Here is a 12,048-nt window from a genome sequence, read left to right as displayed (position 1 = left end):
TGACTATTAATACTCTATAAAAGAATAAAGAGGGAAGAGTTAATTAGAAATTTCTATGCTTTATGAATTTCAAGGGTTATGTCCTCTAAAATGTAAATAAATCATGGAAATTTATTTTTTATTCTTTTTATCCTCACATGAGCATGTTTGTGTGTGTCTGTCATTCTGAGGTGATCCAAAGATTAAACAGATTTGTTACAGGCCAAAAGGATGTATGTGCCTAAAAACAGATAGTTTCATATACATCTCTCTTGTACTACTAATACTTATGTTTATAGTTAGTATTTTAGTTATATGATTGATGAAGGAGGCTTCTCATTGCAAAAAGATTGTTGACTCCCTTCTGATTGCACTGAAAATGGCACTAAACAATACAGTCTTAAATTGTAGTAGAAGAAATGAACCCTAAGTAAAAGGAAGAGTGTCCTAACAGGTACATATTGACTCTTTTATAGAAAGAGAACAAGCAAAGAAATAAAAAGAACTCTAGTTTTTTGTTTTTTTTTTAAGATAGTCTCTTTTTATGTTACCTATTTGTTAAAATACTGTATAGTCATGTCAACAACCTGTATTCTTTACGAGATAGGCCTGATAGCTTGGGAAGTTTTGATTCAGAAGCATTTGTGAATCACTGAAGTGATTTGAGATAGACAGCAGGATGGTCATGGCAGCACTGGGATTATCATTTTGACGGTAGATTTTTAAATTGGTTCTAGATATCATACATTTGAATGGTGTATATTAGTTTGATTATTTTTCTTAAACTTTTTAGGTATTTCAGTGAAAATTACACTAGTGAAGCTCATCAGATTCTTTCCCGTTCAAATCATCCAAAATTAGGGTAAGCTGAGTATATTAAAGAACCCATAATCTCTTGCATTTACAATGATTAGATGATTTAATGAATTTGAAGATATATCAAGGTATTTCTTAAAATGAGGTATTTTAATAACTTTATAAAGGATATTACATGATACATTTTTTTTAAGGAAAAATGTGATTGTAAACCAATTTTGTATGTATTTCAGTATATTTTTATCACAAGATATAGTTTATCTATACAGTGGAGATAAGGGCCCTTATAAAATCTTTTTGAGAACTAGGTTTGAAGATAGGAAGAGGAAATAGTTTGGAAAAGGAGTAGGAAAACGGGGAAATAGCTTTGAAAATTGTAAAGTGAAATGCAAACTGATGTGGTTTTATTAGCCTTATCGTTATTTTTTTAAGTATTCTGATGGTATCTAATCTTTGAAAAAGCATAGTAACAATGTTAGATCATAAAAATACCATGGTAATGGAGAAGAAGATATCAGATTGTCCAGCATATTTTAGAAATCATTGAGATTTGGGGTATGTAGTCTCCCCCACCTCTTTTTTATTTAAGAATTTTAATTTTAGATATCATGTGAACACAGCATTATTTTTATTTCTTAGATTATATCCAGAAAAATCAACAGGCTTTAAAAAGCAAAAAAGTTAAATTCTTTCTAGTATATTTTTCTTACTATGTAGAGATTATCATAAAATCAATACTGTGTTAAACCTGAAACAAAATCAATTTATATTAATACCTTGCATAATTTTAAATTTATTTTATGAGTTATTTGGCTAGCTGGTATAACTGGTAATGTTTCTGACATAGGTATTCTTATGCAATAGTTGGAATCAATCTTACAGAGATGGCTTATAGCTTATTGAAGAGTGAAGCTTTGAAGTTTCATCTCTATAACTTTGTTCCTGGTATACCAACAATGGAACACTTTCATCAGTTTTATTGTGAGTATTAAAATAAGTTAAAACTAGATCTTTCTAAGATAATTCTTAAACTGGTAGGAAAGTATAATATATATTTTAATCTATTGTCTCTATGACGTATGTAACTTATGTTTATCATTTTATTACTTAGGATCTTTGAAAAACAAGAAAATAGTGGAAGTTGAGTCCCCAAGAGTATTCTGTGCTTCAGTTTTTATATTTGCTGATTATAAAAGGCAGTATTTCACATGTAGACAAATCTAAGATTCATGTAATTTTTCTTTAGGCATTCATTTTCCAGCTAACTACAAAATGAATTTTCCCTCTCAGATGCTGTTAAGGACAGACCATTTGCAGATTATTTTATTATTTTTGGAAGGAAATTTAATTTAGAGGAACTTTTCACTTCCCCCTAACTTGAATTTCAAGGCCAGATTTTCTTGTGGTAAGTTAAGGGTACTTAGTAACTGTTCCTAAAGCTGTCCTTACTCTCTCTATTCCATTCATTTTTAGTAATAATATTTGAATACTGAAGGTTTAATTGAGTGAATCCAACTTCTGAAGCTATTGTTCAGAAGCGAATATTTCAAATCTAGTTTGTCTTCACCCACTACTTTTCTTGATCTTTTTGTGGTTTTAGAATGTCGTTTGCATGTTGGTAGCGTATAAGGAATGACTTAGATAATAGGTGGCCAAATCATGATTTCTTCATCTCCATTGTTGAAAGTATCATTCATGTCTCTTTTTCACAGAAGCTTTCCTGCCTTTACTTACACCCTAATTCCAGTTTTGTCTTCATCTTAACTTTCTCTTGTGGTTGTATGTTTCTTTCCATTCCCATTGTAACTGCACAGTATCAGGCCTTTGTTACTAGGTTACTGTTACAGCTTTTAGCTGTCTGTTTACGGTAACGCTCTTCTATTTCTTCTCCACATTGAAAGTATAGTTATTTAAAATGAAAATTCAGTCATTTTACTCTACTGCCAAAAATTCTTCAAAGGATTCCCATTATAAGGCCCTGCATAATCTGAACCTTGATAACCTCTTCAGACTCATCTTTTGCCATATACTATTCCCTCTCTCACCCCCACAAAGTCTGTACTGGAGGCATCCCCATCTTCTTTTAGTTGCTCACATGTATTATGCTCTGTTTTGACTCTATGCTTTTGCAAGTGACATTCACTTAGCCTGGAACACTATTCCAGCTCCCTCTGTTGTTTCCAGGTGATGCCTTCTCATCTTCCAAATCTCAGTTTAGGCGTGCTCTTCTCTGGGAATTCTTACCAGAGACTTTGTTCTTTCAATTAGCCATTTCTCTCTTCATTACTAATCAGTCAGACTACACACCTGCCTCTGTACCTTCCATTCATTATTCATTTACTGTATGTCAGTTATTGTTCTGGGCCCTGGGGATATAGCAGAAAATCAGGGTCACTGCATTCAGTGAGGAGCTGTCATCTTCAGAATCAAAACTTCCCCCTAGTGCAGTGTCCACCTCCAGATACTACTTCATTTCTCTGCTTTTTCTTTAAGAAACTTTTAAATAAGTGCTACTTTACATTTCTTCATCTCCAGTTTTTATCGAATTCCAATTTGATTTCTCTCTCCACGACTCTGACGACACTGATTTTTCTCAGACACCTTTTTTTTTTGCTCCCTAATACAATTGCCGTGTTTTTTCTTCATGTTATTTAATCCCTTTAGTGGCACTGGGCATAAATGACCACAGGTTATTATCATGACTTTTCTGATGCCTCATTCTCCTGGATTTTCTCCTGCCCCACAGGAATTCCTGCAGACACCCACTGCCTTATTAGATGTAGGAGCACCTCAGAGCCCAGCCCTGTGCCCACTCATCTCTTTAGCCCTCATATTTTTCCTAAGTGATACCCTTGCTTGAAATGCCAAATGTGCATTAAATGCCAAAATGTGTATCTTAAGCACAACCTCTACTTTAACCCCAGCACTGTATGTCTAGATCCTTTTTCTCCCTTAATGGACAAGGGTAAAGAATCATATGGGATGTTTACACAAAGTAGGAGCCAGTGCAACATGTTTTTAAATGGCGGGCCAGGTTTCAGGTCCCTAAGGACAGCATTGATGATTCTACCCAAGTGTACTGAAGATTTCTAGCAGGCATGAGATGCTTTCCTTTATCATTCCAAAGTGTTGTTGCTGGGACTTTGCTAACTTGCCTCTGATTTTTTTTTTTTTTAACGAACTATATCCCCTGTTCAGTAGCTACCTATTGAACATAAATATATATATTTAAAAAAATTTAAAAACTCCCAAAACAGTTAAGCAGTTTCCCATATCTCAATATATACAGGAGAGTGGTAAGTTAGAAAGCAGTGCAAAATGACCTCTGTGCAGTATTTTTCCCCTAAAGACTGGGACACTTGAGGATCTGTGGGAACTGTTGCTCTTCAGCAGCCTCACACCATCTGGGCTGGCTCCTCTACAGGAAGGATATTAAAGTGTCATATCTGAGGTAGAAAAGTCATTGGGGAACATTTTCAGTAGCCTTCCGTCAGCTGTGACGTCTATAAGAGCTGTAGATCATTCTGAAAACAGTGAAGCTTATAGTTTTCACTTTTTTTGAGACACTAAAATGCACATTCACATATACCTATGTACTTTTAAGCAGAAGTTTCCCAGAAAATTGATTTTTATACCCATTACCATTGGAAGTTTTACATCTTAAGTAAGGTTCTGCTTTTCTTCTTAGGAGGAACCTATTCCAACTAGAATAATAATTTGAAACCTTGTCTTTTGAATGTACATACTTTTTTTTGTTAGAGGAGTGGGCTCAATTAGTTTGGAAAAATTAGTTCCAAGGTCATAGTTTCTCTCCAGAAGAAAGAACAGTTAAGAGATTAGTTTCCACATTTTTTGTTTCCCTGCAATCTGCCTTCATCTCCCCCTTTTCCTTTGACCTCTCTGCATTTGTTTTAATGCATCCTTTGTAGGAAGGGCTGGAAATACTGTTAGTTTAGCTTCTCAGCTCCATTGTCATCTTGTATATCTCAACTGAGCAGGTATCTGCCATGATTCTGGAAAGTAACCACTAGTTCAGCAGGAGGGCTCAGGATTTCAGGACCTCTGTCTTCTGCATATTCCTGTCTAGCATGTCTCCATTCTAGTTTTGTAGGGTCACAGTTTTACCTGGACTTCTGGTTTGTTGGTTCCAGAAAAAATAGTAACACCTCAAGTTTGTATAACAAAAAAGTTATGCCTTAATAACAACTTTATTGAGGTATAATTTATATACCATAGAATTTACCCATTTTAAATCTACACTTAAATGAATTTTAATGAACTAAATTGTGTAGCCATCATCATAATCCCCTTTTAGAACATTTGTATCACCCCAGTAAGATCCCTCATGCAAAGTTACGTGCTTATTAATCCCCCTTCCTATGGTTTTCTTATCCCTAACCTCTGTAGTAGATACATGCAGGGAATTTCAGGTTTAGACATTTTGTGTGGTAATTTCTCAGAGTCTAAGTGTTCCAAACATCTGGACTCAAAAGGAAAAAATATGTACATCATGGAAAACAGATCTTTTCTATCACTTTTTGCAAAGCTTTGGCAGTCTTGTGCCAAGGATAGCCTGCCAGTTTCCTAGAGTTTCAGTATTTTTTCCTGTGGTTTCCTGATGTCTCATTAAATCACCTTAGCTATTATAGTCTGCGTTCTTCAAGTTAGTCTTTCTCTGACACTGGTTTATATTATAGACCAACAACCTCACTCTGAAGCAAGAAGTTCCTAGTGCTTTAACTTGAGCAGTTTGTTCCAGGCCCATGTAGTCATTCGAATGGGCCACATTACTGACAGTAATGAAAAACCAATTTAAAGGACATAAGAATGGTAAATATCTAAAACCTAATAACCAGAAATACTAAAACAAATGGTATGGCCATAAAATTTGGATAGCTATCTGCCTTATCATACTGTACAGAATGTTAATCTCTAAATGTATTCATTGTACATCCCTAACCGTGTATGGGGTATAGAGATAGCAGATGGTATTTCTCCAGAGTTCATTCCTTGATTTTACTTGTATATCATGGTTGACCAAAATCTGTTTTATAATATATCGAGAATAATCCAAAAATCTTTCTTAAACTTGCTTTCTTTTGAACTGATATTTCAGTGTTGGAATATGATGTTTTTAACCATTAATGTTTACTTTATGACCAATATTATTAAAATGACGTTTCCATTTTTTTCATAGTAGGCAATCATGATAGTCTAGCCACCCTTTCGTATAAAGCCATTGGCTTTTGCAACAGAGACCACTTACAAACTGTGTAATTTGGGCACACCATTTAACTTCTCTGCACCTCTGTTTCTGCTTTGGTAGATGGGAATAACAACATAGTACTTGTATCCTAGGGCTGCTCTGACAACATGTGAGCATTTAATGAACACTGTAGAAATATTTTAAAAAATAATTCAGTAAGTACATTTGATTGCATACAAAGTAGGACTGGATGGTTTTATTTTGTTTTTTTACTTTTTAACAGTTTATTAAAGTACATGATAAACTGCACATATATGACATGATAAACTACACATGTCTGATAAACATGTATGATTTGGTAAGTTTTAATATCTGTATACACCTGTGAAGCCATCCCCATGATCCAAATGGTGAATATAGTCATCATCCCTGAGAGTTTTTATGTGCTCCTTGGTAATCTATGCCTCTTGGCCCTCCTGGTACCATCCTAGGCAACCACAATCTTTTTGTCACTATAAATGAGTTTGTATTTATTTTCTAGAATTGTATTTCAGTGGAACCATGCAGTCTTTACTTATTTTTGTCTGCTTTATTTCTGCATGATTTGTTGTGTGTATTAATAGCTCTTTTAATTAATTTTTTAAATTGACTAGTTCATTTTTTTTTTTTTTTTTGAGACGGAGTTTCGCTCTTGTTACCCAGGCTGGAGTGCAATGGCGCGATCTCGGCTCACCGCAACCTCCGCCTCCTGGGTTCAGGCAATTCTCCTGCCTCAGCCTCCTGAGTAGCTGGGATTACAGGCACGTGCCACCATGCCCAGCTAATTTTTTGTATTTTTAGTAGAGACGGGGTTTCACTATGTTGACCAGGATGGTCTCGATCTCTTGACCTCGTGATCCACCCGCCTCGGCCTCCCAAAGTGCTGGGATTACAGGCTTGAGCCACCACGCCCGGCCCAGTTCATTTATTTTTATTGCTGAGCAATATTTCATTATATGCTACACATTGTTTATGTACTTGTTGATTGATATTTTGATGTTGGGTGGCTTTAAGTTCATATTTAAGCTTATATATATGTGTGTGCGTATATATTAACAAGTTCAGTTTCATGAAATGCTTTTAACATTTTGGAGGTTAATTTGGCAACCATAATGAGGATATTGAAAACGAAAAATATTAAGCCGATTTGGAGGGGATGTATTTTTTTTTTAAAAGAAAAGATGCTGATAGTTCGTTGAAAAAAAGTAGAAATAACTCTTAGATTTAGAGATCGAGTAGGAAATAGCTTTCCTACACTTTAGCCTCATCCAACATTTTCTCATTACTTTTATTTTTGTGCTTCAGGGGTTTCTCAGGAAACTTTTCTCAAGGTATCTTTTGAAAGTACTACATCTTTTTTTTTTTTTTTTTTTTTTTTGAGATAAAGTCTCACTGTCACCCAGGCTCTAGAGTGCAGTGATGTAATCACAGCTCACTAAAGCCCTGACCTCCTGGTCTCAAGTGATTCTTTCACCTCAGCCTCCCAAATAACTGGGACTACAGGTGCATGCCACCATTCCTGGCTAATTTTTGTATTTTTTTGCAGAGATGGGGTTTCACCATGTTGTCCAGGCTGGTCTCTTAACTCCTGGGCTCAAGCGATCTGCCCACCTCAGCCTCTGAAAGTGCGGAAAGTTCAGGCATGAGTCACTGCTCCTGGCTGAAAGTACTACATCTTATAAACTAGAGGGATGTTGTTGATTTTTGAGACAAAGAGTAAATGTACACTAAATCGTTTATTGAAATTGCTGTTTATTTTGAACATCTGGAAAAATTTCTTATTAAGTCCCTCAGGCCTCCAATAGTCTTGAGATTACTTTTGATTATTCTAATATGGGATTTAAAGGATGGTTATATACTTTATAAAAATGAGATGGTATGAATGTGATTTCAATATTGAGGACTATATGTTTTGTTTTTCTTTAACTGCAGGTTATCTTGTCTATGAATTTGACAAGTTTTGGTTTGAAGAAGAACCAGAAAGCATTATGTATTTCAACTTATATAGAGAGAAGTTTCATGAAAAGATTAAAGGACTTTTACTGGATTGTAATGTAGCACTTACTTTAAAAGTATAAATCATCCACTGCATCTTCTATTTCTACCACATTTTGCACATTCAGCAGAATTTATATGTTGTAATAGAAATTATCTGATCAATTTACACTCTTATATATAATTTCCTACAAAAATATTTCAGAAATTCTATTTAAGAAAGCTAGTGGACAATCAGTGTATGTTTACAGTTACTTATACACTGTTCTCCAAAGGTACCTTATCCTTCCAAAGATTCCCTCTGTAGAGTCATGCAAACTACAGTTTGGAACTTGGGACTTAGCCCGTTGGTGTAAAAGTATAAATCAGGTATTTGTATTAAATTGGTTGATTAAAATGTGTAAAATCAGTTTTCATTTTTATGTGTTGCAGGATCAAGTTGGTATCTTTTTCAAAGTTCTTTAAGTTTTTTTGGTTTTTAGTTTGGAAATGGCTGTTTTTAATTTTCTTTGTCTGATTTTATTTCTAGGTTAATTAACAGCAAGAGTGTTTATGGTTTTCTTTGCATCTTAATTACATGTCATAACGTTGCTTCATTAGCAGCAAATAGAGCAGAGATATGGCAGAGAGAATAAAGAATCATGGCCTCCTTTTGGGTTTCTGTGATTATTGAGCATAAGTGATGAGAGAATGACAGTATTGGTGACCAGCTTTTTTGTTTTTAAATAACACACTTTAAAATGCCACAGTGTTATTTGAAAGCTTAAAGGCATTTTCTCATCTTCAGTATTTGCTTTTTATCAGTTGTAGAAAAGAACATTAGTGTTTGGTGTGAAGCCTTTTATGAGGCTTCTCTACTTATGTATGTTTATGAAAAGAGATTATTTGCCAAGAAAGTCTTGATTATATAAAAGACAAAAAGTATTAAAGACAGTTTCTATTTAAATAAAACTGTCTTTGAAACTTAAGAAAACTTAAGTTTTAAAAAAAATCTCAGTTAAACATCATTGGTTTATTTGACTTACTGTTAACTCTTGCTTCTCTTTGACTCCATGGTGTTTTTTGATAACCATGTATGAACTTTATGTTAACGGTCTGTGGAATACTAAAGTAGCATGAAGATGACATGACGACTGTGCATTTTATATAGTTTTATTCTCTTAAAATCTCAGGAGGGCAGCAAGTGCTGTCAAGGATTACATAGTGATGAGATTCTTACGGGAATGATTTCTTCTTGTGTGTTTTACACATTTGTACTGATAGCAAAACTAAGGTTTAAAGACAGGAAAGTTCAAGTTATCCTTGAATCCTACAGGAGCCAACCTTTTAAAGACATAATTTGATCTAAAACATGATGATATTTAGCACACCCTAATGTGGTATATATCAAGTGTTAAAAGGACTAGCTCGTATGTGATAGAGCAAGACCTGAGACTTTTTAAGTATTTGCTCATGTCTGTTAACAGACCTCTCTCTTTCAAACTTGTCAAAGAGAAGAGTGGTAAGACATATCCACTTGGAAAATACGATGCAGTGTTGTATAGCATATACATTTAAAGTGCATGCATTAAAATTAGTTTTTCAATAAGGTAAAACTATTTTAAAAATTTGGTTCACTTTAATATAGTAGTGGCAATTTAGCTTTTCAGTATTACAGGAATTTGAAAATTGGTTTCTTGTAGGAGACGTCTCAACTTTGGGAATATCTTCACTTAATTTTTTAAAAATATTTTCATGCTTTATTGTCACAAAATCCTGGCAGGTTCATTGTATTAAGGTGTTCACTATTACATGGAAAGTAATTCTGTTCATCTTTTGATGTTTGTGCTGAAAATGCTTTTCTTTGTATTTTGATCTTTCAGCAGCTGAGAGCTTGAACTGATTTAAACCTTTGCCAGTATACTTAAAAATGCTTCAAGTATGGAAGGGGAAATTTTTAAATGATTAAGTTTTTTCCCTTCTAGGAAGAAAAACTATGATGATGTTAAGAAAATATCATTATAAAGTTTATGCAATAATATATTCTTTAAATCCACCTCAATTTGTACATTATAGGTAACATTCTGATCTTGACTTAAAATAATCCGCAAGCATTTCAGATAGTTTTACAGCAAATTGATCTAAAAGCCACTAACAAATTTTAGGATTTGAGTCTAGAAACCAAGCAAAATGTCACCAATGTCAGTTGTAAATTAGAATGCAAGCATGAGCCTTCAGACTCATGATAGTGAGATACATGAAAAGAAAAATTGTGTCTGCCTTCCTACTTTCCCTTTTGACGTATGTAGTTGGAATTTTATGTAGTCTTAAAATCCATATTTAGAATCTTACCTATTTCTGTAACAATTAGTAAAATGCCATAGTAGTGATAGAATATTATGGCGTTCAAGTAGCCTAAAAATTATGTTTGTTTTAGCATCAAAAAAGTAAATAAATGTTGAAATGAATTTTTGTATGTGCCAGGTTGAAGAGAGTGTGCCAGTGACTGGAATAGTCTATAAATTTAATAGTTACGGTTTTAATAGGGTCTCAAAGACAATCTTTAAAGAAATGGGAGAAATCGGGGGGTATCGATGAAGCTATACCAACCTCTCTTTGTACATAAATACAGTGATGTAGCTAGATATAAAAATCAGTGTCTTCCTGGCACCATTTATAGTTTAGAAAACAATCTTTTTCTTAAAAAAATGTCCATCTGATTTTTGTCCTATTTTTAGGAGCTACTTGGATTTGTAAGTATTTTTTCTATGTGAAAATATGTGTATTCTTCACTTTTGTTCCAATGTTATAATTACTCATGCACTCTTTCTCCCCTTTGAGAACATTCAGTAGATACAACTTCATCAAAGATTTGCTCAAAGGAGAAGCATCCCATGAGTGTGAAAAGTAGATGCTTGTAGCCAGAACAGAAAAGGTTACACATGATTGTGGTACAGAAGATAGGAGGTTTGACTTGGAGGGCCATAATGTTTATTATCCTTCTTGAAATAATGGGGACTAGCAGCTTTTTTCTCAGGATAAATGCTCTAACCCACTTCTCTCTGAACAGGTGTGGGGAGGCTTATTTTCCATTTTCATATTTATACACCTCTCTACAAAAGCAATTTTTAATGAAGATTAGTGGAATTGTTAAAAATATGAGAGGAATCATGACTGAAGGTGTTTTGGTTTTTTTTCTATATTCAATTTTTAATGAGAAAAGTTTTAAATGTAGTACAGGTGAGACCCAACTACTATCTTTCTATTACAGGACAATTCTATGTTTCTGTTAAAGTATTTAAAAAATATTTAAGCAGTAGCTTTCTCTGGGGGAAAAAGTACCACTTGGATACTTAAAGGAATTGGGATTTTTGTTTACTTTGGATAAGGCAGTTGAGTTCTTAAGTAAAAGCAATAGTGTAAAATGTCATTTTGTTTGGAATGTTAAGTAAGCAAATAAAAAACATATTGAAATTGTTGTAAGCCTTTCTGTTGATACTTCTTTCTTTCCATATTGTCCATCCCTAATGTAAGTCATTAATGCTCATTAAATATTTTTCTTATTTTTCTTACCATGTTGCTATAAGTAAATAAGAATATACAGAAAAAAGTTTTTATTTTCTTGACTTTTTAACTGCTAATTACCTCTTTACAATATTGAATGAGAAACAAGTGGTTATGAGATGGAAAAGTTCCTTTATTTAAAAAGAAGCCACCACCTCCACTCACCTGTTCTTACAAAGAGTAGGAATAATTCATGCTAGACTGCAGTTTTATACTTAACTTTACATAAAAGTTCTATTATCCATCATAAAATGGATCTATTTTTATATTAATATGTCATTCTTTTTCTTTTTACAGCTGCATAGCATTTCTCTGTGTGTGGCAGGGGAGGGGTACATCTTATTTTGAAATAAACAAAAATATTACAGGTGGATCTGGTTGGATAAGGTTAAAGCAGTACTTATTAAAGTTAGTACTAATTATAGTTTTAAATATATGTATATATTCAAAATAAGGCTGGAAATTAAAGA

The 12,048-nt window shown here is 33.7% G+C and overlaps 1 protein-coding gene across 2 annotated transcripts in view; it reads left to right on the top strand.

Annotated features, from left to right (window-relative positions):
• Positions 1-11,492, top strand: part of ELMOD2 (ELMO domain containing 2) — a 31,543-nt gene extending 20,051 nt beyond the window's left edge. For both annotated transcript variants that reach the window (XM_064383858.1, XM_064383857.1), the window contains exons 7-9: positions 773-841; positions 1,643-1,776; positions 7,973-11,492. In XM_064383858.1, coding sequence (XP_064239928.1) covers positions 773-841; positions 1,643-1,776; positions 7,973-8,118 — 349 coding nt within the window. In that variant the 3' untranslated portion in view covers positions 8,119-11,492. The remainder of the gene's footprint in view (positions 1-772; positions 842-1,642; positions 1,777-7,972) is intronic.
• The last annotated feature ends 556 nt before the right edge of the window (positions 11,493-12,048 follow it).

Source organism: Aotus nancymaae, unplaced genomic scaffold (genome assembly GCF_030222135.1).
Source record: "Aotus nancymaae isolate 86718 unplaced genomic scaffold, 86718_ANA_hifiasm-v0.15.2.pri h1tg000033l, whole genome shotgun sequence".
Classification (NCBI taxonomy): domain Eukaryota; kingdom Metazoa; phylum Chordata; class Mammalia; order Primates; family Aotidae; genus Aotus; species Aotus nancymaae.
This window is presented reverse-complemented; position numbering and strand designations above follow the sequence as displayed.